The sequence below is a fragment of the Bos mutus genome, chromosome 4 (genome assembly GCF_027580195.1).
Source record: "Bos mutus isolate GX-2022 chromosome 4, NWIPB_WYAK_1.1, whole genome shotgun sequence".
Lineage (NCBI taxonomy): Eukaryota > Metazoa > Chordata > Mammalia > Artiodactyla > Bovidae > Bos > Bos mutus.
In genome coordinates this window covers 32,338,475-32,353,945 of record NC_091620.1, presented here as the reverse complement: position 1 = coordinate 32,353,945, position 15,471 = coordinate 32,338,475, and the positions used below count along the sequence as shown (strand labels likewise).

Below are 15,471 nucleotides of genomic sequence, written 5' to 3'. Positions count from 1 at the left end.
GTCAACTACAGAAACTACACTGAAGACTTGAAGAAGTAAAATTTAAATGCTGTGGGTATTATTTCATTTCGCCTTTAAAATTCAGATTGCCTGGGGTTGTGTTATTTGGCCCTAATTTGGAACCTTTCGTATTTTGGCCTAAAGGACGCATGAGGATGCTAGAATGTTAGGGTCCAGAGGCAGTTCATGGATTTACCTTCTGTAAGAAGAACGAGACAGACAAGAAAACCAAAGAAATAAAGATGAAAGCAGCAAAGCACTCTCCTAGGAAGCACAGAAGGCACCCTCCCCTGCTCCTCTAAAGGCGGCGAGACTCTCAGCCTGGTCCTGGTGCGATCTGCCTCTGCAGGTGAACACGTCCCAGTGGGCCTGCGCACCATTCCCCACGTTCTGCCTGCTCTCACTCTGACGTAAAGCACTGAGTGTTCCAGCGGCCTCATCTAAGGAACAAACAATGTCTGAACAAAGGAAGGAGGAAAGACACCTCTTGTCACTGAACTGACTGGCTGTACTTTTAAAAGTCATCACTGGCACATGCATGGTGCTTGAGAGTCTAAAATAAATGGAAAATAAATGCAAAGCAATCTAGTGTTTTTCACCCTGTGGAAAACAAATGGTTTTTCTTTTGGAAAATGGTCATGTTCTGAAGCAGAGGGTGCAGGGCAATGTATGGTGCAGGGAGCATCATTCCAGGTAGAAGCAAAGACAATCCTGTTTATATCAATAGTGTATGACATTTATAAAGCACATAATATATGCTTTTACTATTTTTATAATATATTGATATTTATTTCTTTTATTATTTTTATAAACAAATACATACTTTTATTATTATTTAATATTATCCACATTAATATGTGCATCAAATCCTTAAAAAAGCCTACGGAAGGAGGCAGCACAGGGATGACAGCACTACTGTCACTGCCCAGGTGGGAAGCCAGGGGTCAGACTGCCAGTAAGGGGCAAAGGCGGGACTGGAACTGAGATCCTGGACTCCACACCAAGCCTGTTCAGTATAGTATGCTGTGTGTTTAGTCGCTCAGTCATGTGCGACTCTTTGCAACCCCATGGACTGTAGCCCACCAGGCTCCTCTGTCCATGGGACTTCCCAGGCAAGAGTGGTTGACTCCAGTGTGAACTGGAGTGGGTTGCCATTTCCTTCTCCAGGGAATCGTCCCAACCTGGGACTGAACCCATGTCTCTTCTGTTTCCTGCGTTGACAGGCAGGTTCTTTACCACTAGGACCACCTGGGAAGCCCACACAGTATAGAGCTGAATTCAAGTCACACTGTGGAGAACTGGAGGGTTAGAAATCTTTGGCAAGTGTTAGAGAGAGAATGACTGGGAGAACTGTTAATGAAGACGGGAAAAAGATAAGTCATCTGCACCTTCTCAGGGAGGACCACCCGGATCAGGCAGCAGCGCTAAGCAGCCGATCCAGGGGGAGTTTCCTTGTCCTTGGTCACTGTCAACCCCATCTTGTCCTCCAGGTCTCTTTAGCTGTGTCACCTCCTGACTAGCACAGAGATAGTATGTGATGTGTGCAATAATGGCAGCAGGAATAACCTGCAATAGGCATTGTTCACACACACACCCACACCAAAATGCCCGATAACTTAACGACCTATAAAACAAAATTTCAGAATTGGAGTTGGAAAGGGCTTTTACAAAAAATTCATTTGGTTCCATCCGGTCTCTGCTGTGGCAGGTGGGGTCTTCATTGCGGTGCGCGGGCTCTCTAGTTGTGGTATGTGGGCTCACTTGCTGTGAGGTATGTGGGATCTTAGTTTCCTAACCTGGAATCGAACCTGTGCCTTTGCATTGCCAGGCAGATTCGCAGCCTCTGGACCATTAAAGAAGCCCCAGGAAGGGCTTTTAAATGTCCCTTTAAATGTTAAATGTCATCTGGTTGTTTTCCCCACAAGTTCAGCAATCTGCAGTACCACACCTGGCAAAGAGTGGAGTAATCATTACTATATCACCCTTGTAAAGAATTTAAGTTCTTTTTTGTTCTTAGTACACTGATTTCAGTTCTGCCTCCCACTGGGTTTTAGTTACTGATCCTTGTTCTGTCCTCTTGACCGATAAATATTGAGGCTTCCTCTTCTGCAAAATGGAACTCCATACATTAAACAGGGCTCTCTTAGGTTTTTCCTCCCTCAAGAGTAATATCCTGATCCCCCCCCTCTTTTTTTTCCCTCTATAAGCCATTATTTCCAGATTCCCTTAACTATGCTGGCTGCTCTCTACAATAGGAGGTAAACTAAAAAGTATATGTTGGTTTTAAAAGACTATTGATAGATTTGCCACATTAATAGATGTGAACAAGATAGTATAGAACAGAATGATTATTTTTTTAGAATCTGGACACTAGATTTACTATAATCAATAATAATGTTGTATAATGACAGCTAACATTTATCAATCACTAATTTCATTCTAGGAATCTTGAAAAGTGCTTAACATATTTGCAACAAGCCTAGAAGTGGTATAAAGTACCACTTTTCCATTTGATAAAGTAATTGGTGTTCACACAGGTGTATGTGTGCTATGTGTTTAGTCGCTCGGTCATGTCTGACGCCTTTGCAACCCCATGGACTGTAATCCGCCAGGCTCCTCAGTCTAGGGAATTTTTCAGGCAAGAATACTGGAGTGGGGTGCCATTTCCTCCTCTAGAGGATCTTCCCGACACACGGATCAAACTGGGTCTCTTGTGTCTCCTGCACTGGCAAGTGGATTCTTTACCACTGCACCATCTGGGAAGCCCACACACAGGTATATGCCTATTTCCAAACTCATCTAATTATAAACACTAAATATGTGCAGTTTTTAATATATCAGTTATGCCTCAATAAAGCTGTAAAAAAAAGTAAGTGATGCTCAAGATTATACAGATACTGAGCAAAGCAATGCAGCAAAAGTTGAAACCGAGGCAGTCTGGCTCCTGAGTTTGGCTTGTACTTTCTCTGCTGTGTTCCCTCCAAAGGTCCATACCACTTTGTGGGTTTTAGTAGCTACCTTACATTACTGTCTCATACAATTTTTCATCCTACTTTCTAACACAGATTGCTATCAGCTACATCTTCCCAACCTTATAGGGAGGCAATATGTCTTTTGGAGGGGGGGTTAGTTTTAATATACTACCTAAATTTTTTTTAATTAAAAACATTTTATTGGCACAATAGAGACACAGATGTAGAGAATAAATATTATGGACACCAAGGAGGGGTAGGAGGGGTGGGATGAATTGGGAGAGTGGGATTGACATATTTACACTATTATGTATAAAAGAGCTAACTCCTTCTCCAGGGGATCTTCCCAATCTAGGGATTGAACCCAGGTCTCCCCACTGCAGGTGGATTCTTTACCAGCTGAGCCACGAGGGATGCTCAAGAATACTGGAGTGGCTAGCCTATTCCTTCTCCAGGGGATCTTCTTGACCCAGGAATTGAAAAGGGGTCGCCTGCATTGCAGGCAGATTCTTTACCAACTGAGCTGTCAGGAAAGTCCAACTAATGATAACCTACTGTATAGCACAGGGAACTCTACCCAATGCTCTGTGGTGACCTAAAGTGAAGTTGCTGAGTCGTGTCCGACTCTTTGCAACCCCACGGACTGTAGCCTGCCAGGCTCCTCTGTCTATGGGATTCTTCAGGCGAGAATACTGAAGTGGGTTGCCATTTCCTTCTCTAGAGGATCTTCCCCACCCAGGAATCGAACCCGGGTCTCCTGCATTGAAGGCAGATTCTCTACCGAGTGAGCTATGAGGGAAGCCTCCTGTCTCCAGATTAGGGCTATTTAATCAAGAAAAAAATCTATCAAACCATCTGAAGGTCACTATTATCACCTTGACTAGGAAGACGAAGAGGAACTAAAAAGCCTCTTGATGAAAGTGAAAGAGGAGAGTGAAAAAGTTGGCTTAAAGCTCAACATTCAGAAAACTAAGATCATGGCATCTGGTCCTATCACTTCACGGCAAATAGATGGGGAAACAGTGGCAGACTTTATTTTTTTGGGCTCTAAAATCACTGCAGATGGTGACTGCAGCCATGAAATTAAAAGACGCTTACTCCTTGGAAGGAAAGTTATGACCAACCTAGATAGCATATTCAAAAGCAGAGACATTACTTTGCCAACAAAGGCCCATCTAGTCAAGGGAGAGAGTTGGACTGTGAAGAAAGCTGAGTGCTGAAGAATTGATGCTTTTGAACTGTGGTGTTGGAGAAGACTCTTGAGAGTCCCTTGGACTACAAGGAGATCCAACCAGTCCATTCTAAAGGAGATAAGTCCTGGGTGTTCATTGGAAGGACTGATGCTAAAGCTGAAACTCCAGTACTTTGGCCACCTCATGTGAACAGTTGACTCATTGGAAAAGACTCTGATGCTGAGAGGGATTGGGGGCAGGAGGAGGAGGGGACAACAGAGGATGAGATGGCTGGATGGCATCACTGACTCGATGGACATGAGTTTGAGTGATCTCTGGAAGTTGGTGATGGACAGGGAGGCCTGGTGTGCTGCAATTCATGGGGTCACAAAGAGTCGGACACGACTGAGCGATTGAACTGATTGACTGAGGAAGACATCATGGGGCGCCCTACTAGCATCTTTGCTAAGAAGTAGGAGATAATAAAGTTTCTTTTTTTTCAGGAATATATTGATGATTTTTCTATTATGTATGATTTTCTTTTATACAGAAGTATCATGAAAATACAAAGATACATAAGACTATGTTCATAACATGCTATATTTAAATGACTAGATTTGAATCATTTTCTGTTATTGATACTTATATATCTTTAGCCTGTGCTATAAGGTATATCTGATAATCAAGTATGTTCCAGGAACATGAATTCCTCCTTCTCTTTTGCATTAGGAATACCACTTAATTGTATGGATATACCACTTCTTGTTTATCCATATGCTGGACTGAAAGACATTTTGGTTGCTTTCAATTTTTGATGATTATGAATAAAGTTGCTACGAACACTTTTGCAGGTTTCATTGCGGATATATGTTTTCAGATCAGTTGAATAAATGCCTAGGAGTGTAATCAGTGGGTTGCTAAAGCCTATATTTAGGTTTGTAAGAAACTGCCAAATAGTCTCCCAAAGTGGCTGTACAATTTTGCATTTCCACCAGCAATGAATGAGAATCCCTTTTGCACTGAATCTTTGTCAACATTTTGTTATTAACAGTGTTAAATATTAGCCATACCAATAGGTATGTAATGGTATCTCATTGTTTTAATTTTCATTTCTCCAATGACTAATGATATTGAATATCTTTTCATTTGCCTATTTGATACCTATATGTCTTCACTGTAGTATCTGTTCTGATCTTTTGCTCATTTTTTAATTGTGGTATTTGTTTGAGTGTTAAGAGTTGTTTGTACATTTTACATAAAGTCCTTGAGCAAATATATGTCTGTAGCTTGTCTTTTTACTTCCTTAAAAGTGCAGTGTGCTGTGTGCTTAGTCGCTTAGTTGCATCTGATTCTTTGTGACCCCATGGACTGTACCCCACCAGGCTCCTCTGTCAATGGGGATTCTCTAGGCAAGAATACTGGAGTGTGCCGGCATGCCCTCCTGCAGGGGATCTTCCCAACCCAGGTCTCTTGCATTGCAGGCAGATTCTTCACAATCTGAGCCATCTATTAAGTCCAACTTACAATGTTTTTCTTTCATGGATGTTTTGGGGTTTGTATCTAAACTTAAGGTAGTATTTTCTCTTATGTTTTCTTCTAGAAGTTTTATAGTTTGCATTCACAAGTAAGTTGTTAAATCAGTTGTGAGTTAATTTTTGTGAAAGAAAATTAACTGTTCTTTTTTCTCATAAGGTTCTCTGTAAAAGACTGCTTCAGAAAGGTATCTTGCTGGAGTTTTAGCATAAAAAAATAGTAACAGCTAACAGATCTCATAATTTTTGAAATAAAAGTTTATTTCCAGATCTAAGGGAGAAACTCTATCTTTAGCAATCTATCAAGGCCACACCACATCTATGTTTAGTATGCTTTGCTGTGTGTGGCAACTTAATATAATAGTGACATTAGCAAGCTGGAATTCATTAGAGAGTGACTGGCATGATGAAGAGTCTGAGTACAATTGCCATGGCTGTTTCCATGATATGTCTATTTCCCTGATGTGAGAACTGACTCATTGGAAAAGACCCTGATGCTGGGCAAGATTGAAGGCGGGAGGAGACAGGGATGACAGAGGATGAGATGGTTGGATGGCACCACCGACTCAATGGACATGAGTTTGAGTAAGCTCTGGGAGTTCGTAATGGACAGGGAAGACCAGCGTGCTGCAGATCATGGGGTCACAAAGAGTCAGACACGACTGAGCAACTGAACTGAACTATTTCTCTATCTCTTTTATTCCTAGACACTGAACAGCTTGCAGGCAGGACATATATATTTTCATTGTAGCCCAGAGTCTAGCACTTAGTGAGTGTTAAATAAGATTTAATCAACAAATTTAGTGAAGAAGTTAAGGATGTTTAATGTAGAAAATAAGAATTCCTTAGACAACAAATCCTTTTGAATAGCCATCATATCTCTTGGGAAGAGGATGCATGATAATTATTACCAAATATCTGAAGGGCTATCATGCAGAAAAGGAATTAGAACCAAAATAGAATTCACAGAGGTACAGAATTTCAACTCATTACACATAAGAGGAAGCTTCCTTATGGTGAGCCTACAATCACTGAAAAAATTAAAAGAGCTTGACTGAATCTTTTTGAGGGCTATCAGGTGAGGGGGTTTCTGCATTGAGAAGGAGCATGAATGAACCACTTTCCATGTCTTTCAACAATGAAGCTCTATGGGCTCTAACAGATCTAGTACAGAGTCAAATTAAGAATCACAAAAGCCCTAAGAACAGAAATAATTACGGTGTTCCATTACATTTGTATTTAATAATTCAAAATTAGAAACAAAATCTATATTATAAAGTACTCATTAAGAACAATAAAGTCCATATGTTCCCATGATGACTTGTCCTTTTCTTCTTCAGATAGCAAACATAAACTATTCCCCCTTATTGCTTCCTTTCTCTCTTTCGAGCTGCTCCTTTGCAGAACCACACACATGTGATTGTTTTGCTTATTGCCCAGTACTGATTTTCTGATTCTAATACAAGACAGAGAGTATGCCAAAACTTCTTTGGGAATTATTTGTAAAACTAAAAAGAAACAAAACCTACTCCCAAGAAACCCTAGGCAAAGATAGGAAAGTCCATGGCTTTTTCATTTCAAATGTTCATTTTTAATAACTATAGCATCAATAAATCTGGGGACTGTCTATCGATAGTATAAAATGAAGTCATGCAATTTAAAAATGAGAGCCACCTACAACAGATATACAAAGCTTGCCAGCACTAAAAGTGCTAACATTTATAATAATGACTTAGAGATAGTAATGCTATTCAAGCACAGCCTGAATTAAAGATGAGATGACTTATATTCCACTTAGTTTTAAATTTTATGTTTTTTTTCCATTGTGCTCTAACTCTTAGATATACATGCCAAGACACATGATTCAACAGAATATAAGAGGCCTTGATCATATATATGTGACAACAGAATTTAAGGCAAAAACTTTGTTAATGATTGTCAACTTACAAATGCTGTACTAACTTGATTATATTTATCACGTGAATTTTTTTTTCATTGTAGCTAAGTTTCATAGTTTATTCTCTTAATTTTTGAACAAATTTACAGGTTATGTGTTATTTCCCAAGAATTCTGTGAAAAACCAAATGATAAGTAAGTCAACATTGATTTATTTATAACACTTCTGTATTTAGAAAACTAGTCCTCTGATTTAACTGATTCCTCTTGTTTGTTACTTAAACTCCTATAAGACACCTGTTAGAGCCTTCATGAAAAGGGAAGGAGAGTGAACATTTTTCTATAAATAATATGAGGCATTTTCTCCCTGATCCTGGAGCTACCCATGAGCTGGTATGTTCTCATGATGAACTGACCTCCATAAGCGTCCCCAAGTTACAACAGAAAAAGTGCGCTGAAATAACCTTGCCAGGTTTTGCTATGACGGCTAGTCCTCCCTTAAGAAAAATAAACTGCTCCCTGAAGGATTCACACTGGTTTAAAGATTTGAAATAAACCCATGGTGAACCATAAATACTTTTTTAGAAGAATTATATATAGTTTTTAAAATCAAATAAAAAATACTTACTGGAACATCAACATATTTTGCAGCTGCTTTCACCTTAAGTGGAAAAGAGATAATTATGAGAATTATTTTCTTAACTTATAACTACTATGATAGCAGTCAAAAGACAGCAGCGAACTCATTCAAAATACTCACAGTGAACGACAGGATGGATGAAAAGAAAGTGCCTTCGTCATATCTTGAGAGCTTAGACAACACCCCTTCCAGCACTGAAACAAACTAGAATCCAGTTTATGGTTGAGTATTTAGGAAAGGACTGTACACACAAACATATAACAGGGCAAACAATTCTTGATCCAACTTCTCCCATGGCACAAAACCCCCAAATGCACAAACTGACACCTAAGAGGTTGACTTGTGATGTTTATTATCTTATTTTGAAGATGAACTCTAAGGTCCTTTCACTTTTCAGGAAATAATATGTACATTTTTAAGGATAAAAGAACAATGTATAATAGGAGTCTGGTTACTATGTGTGAGATAATTTAAACCACTTAGTAAATAACTTTAAATCCCTGAGACTATTCCTTAAAATAACTTTCAACTCCAGTATAGATGAGTTCTCATCACAAGGAAAAATATTATAACTATGAATGGGGATGGATGATGTTAAGTAGACTTATTTTGGTGACCATTTTGAAATTCATACAGGTATCAAATCATTATGTTGTACACCTGCAACTAATATAATGTTGCATGTCAATAAGACCTCAAGAAAAAAATACAGATGTTTAGAAACAACAATGGTCAAGCGTCCAAATCCCATTCTATCACATATCACTTGACCATTCGCCAACTTTTTCTAACCACAGAAGAGGTTGAATGAAAAAGAAAACAGATAATGAAAAGGAGGTGTAACATCTGAGGCTCTTGTAACACTAAAATGAAGTCTGATCCATTAGCTTGCGAGTATTCACCAAGCAGCTCCAACTGGGACACGTAAGGATCAGCCCTGCTTTCAGAAGCTTACAAAGGAATCAGGAGCTCAAACAGAGACACACACATCAAGGTACAATGGAAAGAGCACCAGACTGAGAAAATAAATCCTGATTCTGTTACTGACTGCTACGTGGGTTCCAGACAACCAGTACACCAGTTCCCCCATCAGTCAAATAGTGTGTTTGTGTTGGGGGAGCGATATGGAATTTAAATTGTCTTAAGAATTTTACCTTTCTAAAACTTTCAGTTTCTATGAAATTAAAATTAAGATATATACATTATATATATATATATATATACTGTAATGTAATTAAAAATGTGAAGCATTTTATTTCATTGAGTGGGAACATTAAGATATGGCATGAAGATAAAGAAGAGATGTTAATAAGGATCTCCTACCCTACATCTTTCCTTTTTAGAACTAAAATAATATGCACTATTGAGATATTATACTTTCCCAAAGGGAAAGTACCGACAAGGTTTTTTAAATACGAAAAGGGAAATTAATGAAGGCTGGTTTTTGTTCACATAGCAGCTTCTTCAACAAAGTGATAATAGTTCCAGGGACACAGCTTATTGGTCTCTGGTGACCAGGGAACTCGCTGAGAGTGCACAGGAGATAATCTTTTCTCTATGGCTGGTCAATTACTGCAAAATAGTTTATGCAAAAGAAACAAAAACTTCCCTATAGGTTTCTCCATCACATCATTTGCGACATGATGTAAGAACACAGAAACAAATTCATGCAAACTGCTGACTGAAATTTTGTTTTTAAAGAAGGAGAATTATGTACGGTTGGTTAGTTATCCTAGGGCACACAAACAGCAAATAACACAAAATTACAAATTGCTTACAACTAAAAGTCAATTGAGCACTTTCCTCCTGCTTGTTCAGATTTCTTACCAATCATAGCTGGCTAACTCAATTTGATGTGGTTGGCAAAAACCCAGAAGGCCAATACTCCAGGGCTGTGTCAGATCAGGGGAAGGGAATTCCAAAGTTAATGGCCCTCTGTGGAAAATGCTTCATCTCTAGTAACTCAAATCCTGAGCGCTAGTGTGAACTGGGTGATCTCATTTGCCACGAGGAGAGCGACCATTGCTATGGTTACCAGACAACCTGAACCACTGAAGGCTCTAGCACAGCACCTGGTTCCTGGTGCCTGCAAGCAAGTACTTGTTTACACAGGTGAGTGATGCTGAGGGGCTAGGCAAGGTAGAGGCCGACCTTGGATGGATTTAGAAGGTCTGAGGTCGAGTTGTAGCTCTGCCTACTCTTGGCCTGTGAGTGAAGAGGCTGGACATTCAGCTTCTCTAGCCTCAGTGTACTCATCAATGAAACGAGGAGGCGGACACTGCTCTGCCCACAACAAGGATGGGGTGAAGATCAACAGAGATGATTCAGATGAAGGGGCTGTGAAAACGGCAACACTCTAAGAGATGTAAAGAATGAATATTATTGGTATGATTAGCTAAATCACTAGGGATTATATGTCTAAAAACCTACACATATTAAGTTACAAGTTAGTGGGGGTAACCTTGGGGTTGTTCAGTGGTAAGGAGAAATAATAAATTTGGTTATGAGAGAATGGGTCTTATTCAATGAAATGATACCTGTGGAGGCAGGATAGAGTTGACACCATAAGTCAGAAGACCCAGGTCGGAATACTATCTGCTTCAAGGTCTTGGGGCTGACGGTAGAGGAGGGAGGCTTTGGATACAGGTGTCTGGCTCCAAAGCTCTGTTTTTTACATTCAAACTACAAAGTTGTAATAATTAAATGATATGACAGTTATGTGGCTGGTAAAGAGTTGACTCATTGGAAAAGACTCTGATGCTGGGAGGGGTTGGGGGCAAGAGGAGAAGGGGACGACAGAGGATGAGATGGCTGGATGGCATCACTGACTCGATGGACGTGAGTCTGAGTGAGCTCTGGGAGTTGGTGATGGACAGGGAGGCCTGGTGTGCTGCGATTCATGGGGTCGCAAAGAGTCGGACACGACTGAGCGACTGAACTAAACTGAACTGAAACACTATTTGGTTATTATTATTGAGCACCTAATATGGGAAAAAGAAGGAATCTTAGAACCTTCCCTCCAGGAACATACAAACTAGCAGGAGAGAAAGAGATGTATACAGTTGGTCATGAGGCAAGGCAGGAAGTGAGGAGGGGCAAACAGTGTAACTGAAACTGACTTCCATCGGAGGACAGTGGTAAGCTTCATTCACATGGTAGCTTGGGACCTGAGCAGGATAGCTGAAATGCAGTGGCTAAAACAACATTGGGGAAGTCCATCAGCAGATGACCCGCAGGCAGAAGTTTCCCCACTGTGGCAGATGACAGCCTGTCTAGCTTGTCCTTTCTTTAGAGTATGAAGCAGCACCAGGTTATACCCCACGAAGTCCAATGTGTGGATGGGTGGTCCTGCTGCACGCATGTCACAGAATTCTTGGCCTCCATTTTAACAACAGGGCAGAGTCTCTCCCTGGGATCCTTCCTACTCCAAATGGTCCTGGGGGAGGCCCCATACAGCAGGGACTCTAAGTGCTTACATGGCAGTGAGCAGTGACTGCCCCCCTGGGACTAACCAGGTGAGCCATATGGTTCCAACAGGAAGGTTTTCTTTGTCAAGGCACATGTGGTGGAAGAGCTACCTTAAAACCCCACATCTATTAACATCAACGTTGACTAACAGTGATATAGTTTCCACCTGGCTTTTAACTGTGTAAAGCTGCAAGAATCCAACAAAATCCAGTTAAATGCTGGATTTAGTTGCTGTGTCTTTAACTGCTTCCTGTGAACCTTCTCTGTACAGCTCAGGGAGTATATAAATACTCACAGATTGCCTTGAGCTCTGTTCTCCTGAGACCGTCGGGTGGGAATGAAACCCTGTAATCTCTTTGTTTCCCTGCTCTTTATTGTGGTTGTCATTTACTGGGTTTGTTGGAATAATACTGAGCACCTAAACTCTGTCTGGGTGATTACCAACTTTGCCTCATGACATACACCTCAGGGAAATTAAAGATGAAGGCACACTGAAGTGACCGGTAGAATGAAACTTGCAGTGTGCCACACGGCATATGGGTTTAAATTTCCTGCTGGGTTTTAACAGGGTTTAAGAGTCATTCAGAGAAGGCAATGGCACCCCACTCCAGTACTCTTGCCTGGCAAATCCCATGGATGGAGGAGCCTGGTAGGCTGCAGTCCATGGGGTCGCTAGGAGTCGGACACAACTGAGTGACTTCACTTTCACTTTTCACTTTCATGAATTGGAGAAGGAAATGGCAACCCACTCCAGTGTTCTTGCCTGGAGAATCCCAGGGACGGGGGAGCCTGGTGGGCTGCCACCTCTGGGGTTGGACAGAGTCGGACACGACTGAAGCGACTTAGCAGCAGCAGCAAGAATCATTTTTTTTTTTTTTTAATTTTATTTTATTTTTAAACTTTACAATATTGTATTAGTTTTTCCAAATATCAAAATGAATCTGCCACAGGTATACCTGTGTTCCCCATCCTGAACCCTCCTCCCTCTTCCCTCCCCATACCCTCCCTCTGGGTCGTCCCAGTGCTGGGCATACACACTGAGGAAACCAGAAGGGAAAGAGACACGTGTACCCCAAGAATCATTTTCTTATGTGTATATAAAGCTACGAAGACACGCCACAGCCAAAAATACATAAATAAACAAATCTAAAAAAAAATACTTGACTTAATCAGGTTGAGTTAGGGTTGGGGGAGAAGATATTTTAATTATATCATCCAGACAGGTCAAATCTGTCTTCTGTCCCTCTTAAGGGAAATACAGGGGAAAATCTTCTAGGTTACCAAGAAGAATAGGTCTTCATGTGTATGTGTATGTATATGTATTCATGGGCTTCCCAGGTGGCACTAGTGGTAAAGAATCCGCCTGCCAATGCAAGAGACCAGGGTTTGATTCCTGGGTTAAGAAGATCCCCTGGAGAAGGAAATGGCACCCCACTCCAGCATTCTTGCCTGGGAAATCCCATGGACAGAGGAGCCTGGCAGGTTGCAGTCCATGGGGCCACAAAGAGTTGGACACGACTTAGTGACTGAACAACCACCATCTAAGACATATTTGAAGACATTAAATATTGATATATCTCACAAACATCATAAAAGTATATATAAATATGTCACAGACATTATAAAAATGCTTGAAAAGTCCCTGCTACGTGATCTCACGGCTGTCTTCTAACTCTAGCACGTCGTGTGTGCTATGCAACTTGAGAGCCTGGGCAGAAAAGATGCAGGCCCCTGAGGCCTCCACACAAAAGCATATATAAGGATCTTTGCTTTAGACTGAGAAAAGGCTGTAGATATTTTTCTCATCCAATGCTCCTGCTTTTTTGATGAGGACACTGAGTCATGCAAGGAGACCCAGTTGGTAGCATGAAGCAGGAATGAAGTCTAGCTCTCCTGGACTCCCAGTTTGTCTGAGTTAATTCTAATATAAGCTATGACAAACCTAGATAGTGTATTAATAAAGCAGAGACATCACTTTGCCAACAAAGGTCTGTATACTCAAAGCTACAGTTTTTCCAGTAGTCATGTATGGATGTGAGAGTTGGACTATAAAGAAAGCTGAGTGCTGAAGAACTGATGCTTTCGAACTGTGGTGTTGGAGAAGACTCTTGAGAGTCCCTTGGACTTAACCAATCTTAAAGGAAATCAACGCTGATTATTCATGTTCAGCAACAGTTGCTGAAGCTGAAGCCTCAATACTTTGGCCACCTGATGTGAAGAACTGACTCACTGAAAAGGACCCTGATGCTGGGAAAGATTGAGGGCTGGAGGAGAAGGGGACGACAGAGGATGAGAGGACTCAATGGACACGAGTCTGAGCAAACTCCAGGAGATAGTGAAGGACAGGGAAGCCTGGCATGCTGTAGTCCACAGGGTGCTGAAGAGTTGGACACATGACTTAGTGACTGAACAACAACAGTATAAGGTAGCAATAAATGTGGCATTTCTTGTATGCTTTCCTTGGCAAGATTTAATGTTCCTGCCTTCATTTTTTTTCTTGGTAAAAATTATCTAAGTCCTTTTCTGGCTAGAAACTTTTTCTTCAGCCACATTCATATAGCATTTGGGATCTTAGTTCCTCAACCAGGAACTGAACCCAAGTTCCCTGCATTGGAAGCATGGAGTCTTAAACACTGGACTGACAGGGAAGTCCCTAGAAGCTTTTGCTTTTGTTTTAAGGTGGTTTCCATTTCTCTACGTCTTCCACAGGGGTCCCTGTAGATCCAAGTTATAACACATATGCCTGAAAATAGCAGTTACTGATAGAATCATTTCTAATAACTGACATCTTATGATTACATCAGTATTTCAATCCCATATCCTTCCTCTGAATTCCAGCCCCAAACACCTAAATATCTGAATGTTCCCTTGGTATCTCCTCTTTCCAGTATTTCAGAAGCAGCTCAACTCCCAAATGGCTGATACTGATATCACTGTCTTTTCCTCTAAATCTGTTCCTCTCCCAGGGCATCCTGCATCACTGAAAGACATCAACATCCATCTCCTGCTTCAGGCTATAAACCTAGATGAATCCTCAATGTTTTTCTTTCTCTCCCCACTACTAAGCCCTTGTCTTAGTCTGCTCAGACTGCTGTAACGGAATGCCGTCGATGGGATGGCTTACAAACAACAATAATTTCTCATAGTCAGGAGGCTATAAGACCTTCTAGAACTAACAAAAAAAACTGTCCTTTTCATCATAGGGGACTGGAATGCGAAAGTAGGCAGTTAAGAGATACCTGGAGTAACAGGCAAGTTTTGCCTTGCAGTACAAAATGAAGCATGGAGAAGCCTAATAGAGTTTTGTTAAGAGAACACACTGGTCATAGCAAACACCCTGTTTTAAAAAAAGCGAGAGATGACTCTACATATGCACATCACCAGATGGTCAATACAGAAATCACATTGATTACATTCTTTGCAGACGAAGATTGAGAAGCTCTGCTGCTGCTGCTGCTAAGTCACTTCAGTTGTGTCCGACTCTGTGCGACCCCATAGACGGCAGCCCACCAGGCTGCCCCGTCCCTGGGATTCTCCAGGCAAGAACACTGGAGTGGGTTGCCATTTCCTTCTCCAGTGCATGAAAGTGAAAAGTGAAAGTGAAGTCGCTCAGTCGTGTCCGACTCTTAGCGACCCCATGGACTGTAGCCCACCAGGGCTCCTCCGTCCATGGGATTTTCCAGGCAAGAGTACTGGAATGGGGTGCCATTGCCTTCTCCTGAGAAGCTCTAGATGTCAGCAAAAACAAGATTGGGAGCTGACTGTGGCTCAGATCATAACTCTTTATTGTC

At 41.2% G+C, this 15,471-nt stretch overlaps 1 protein-coding gene across 13 annotated transcripts in view; it reads right to left on the bottom strand.

Annotated features, from left to right (window-relative positions):
• The window catches only part of CADPS2 (calcium dependent secretion activator 2), a 585,913-nt gene that overhangs the window by 35,621 nt on the left and 534,821 nt on the right, over window positions 1–15,471 (bottom strand). For 12 of the 13 annotated variants that reach the window (XM_070369312.1, XM_070369316.1, XM_070369317.1 and 9 more), the window contains 2 exons: window positions 8,333–8,416; window positions 8,201–8,233 (listed from right to left, as the gene is read on the bottom strand). In XM_070369312.1, coding sequence (XP_070225413.1) covers window positions 8,201–8,233; window positions 8,333–8,416 — 117 coding nt within the window. The remainder of the gene's footprint in view (window positions 1–8,200; window positions 8,234–8,332; window positions 8,417–15,471) is intronic. The other variant, XM_070369310.1, reaches the window with a different exon arrangement.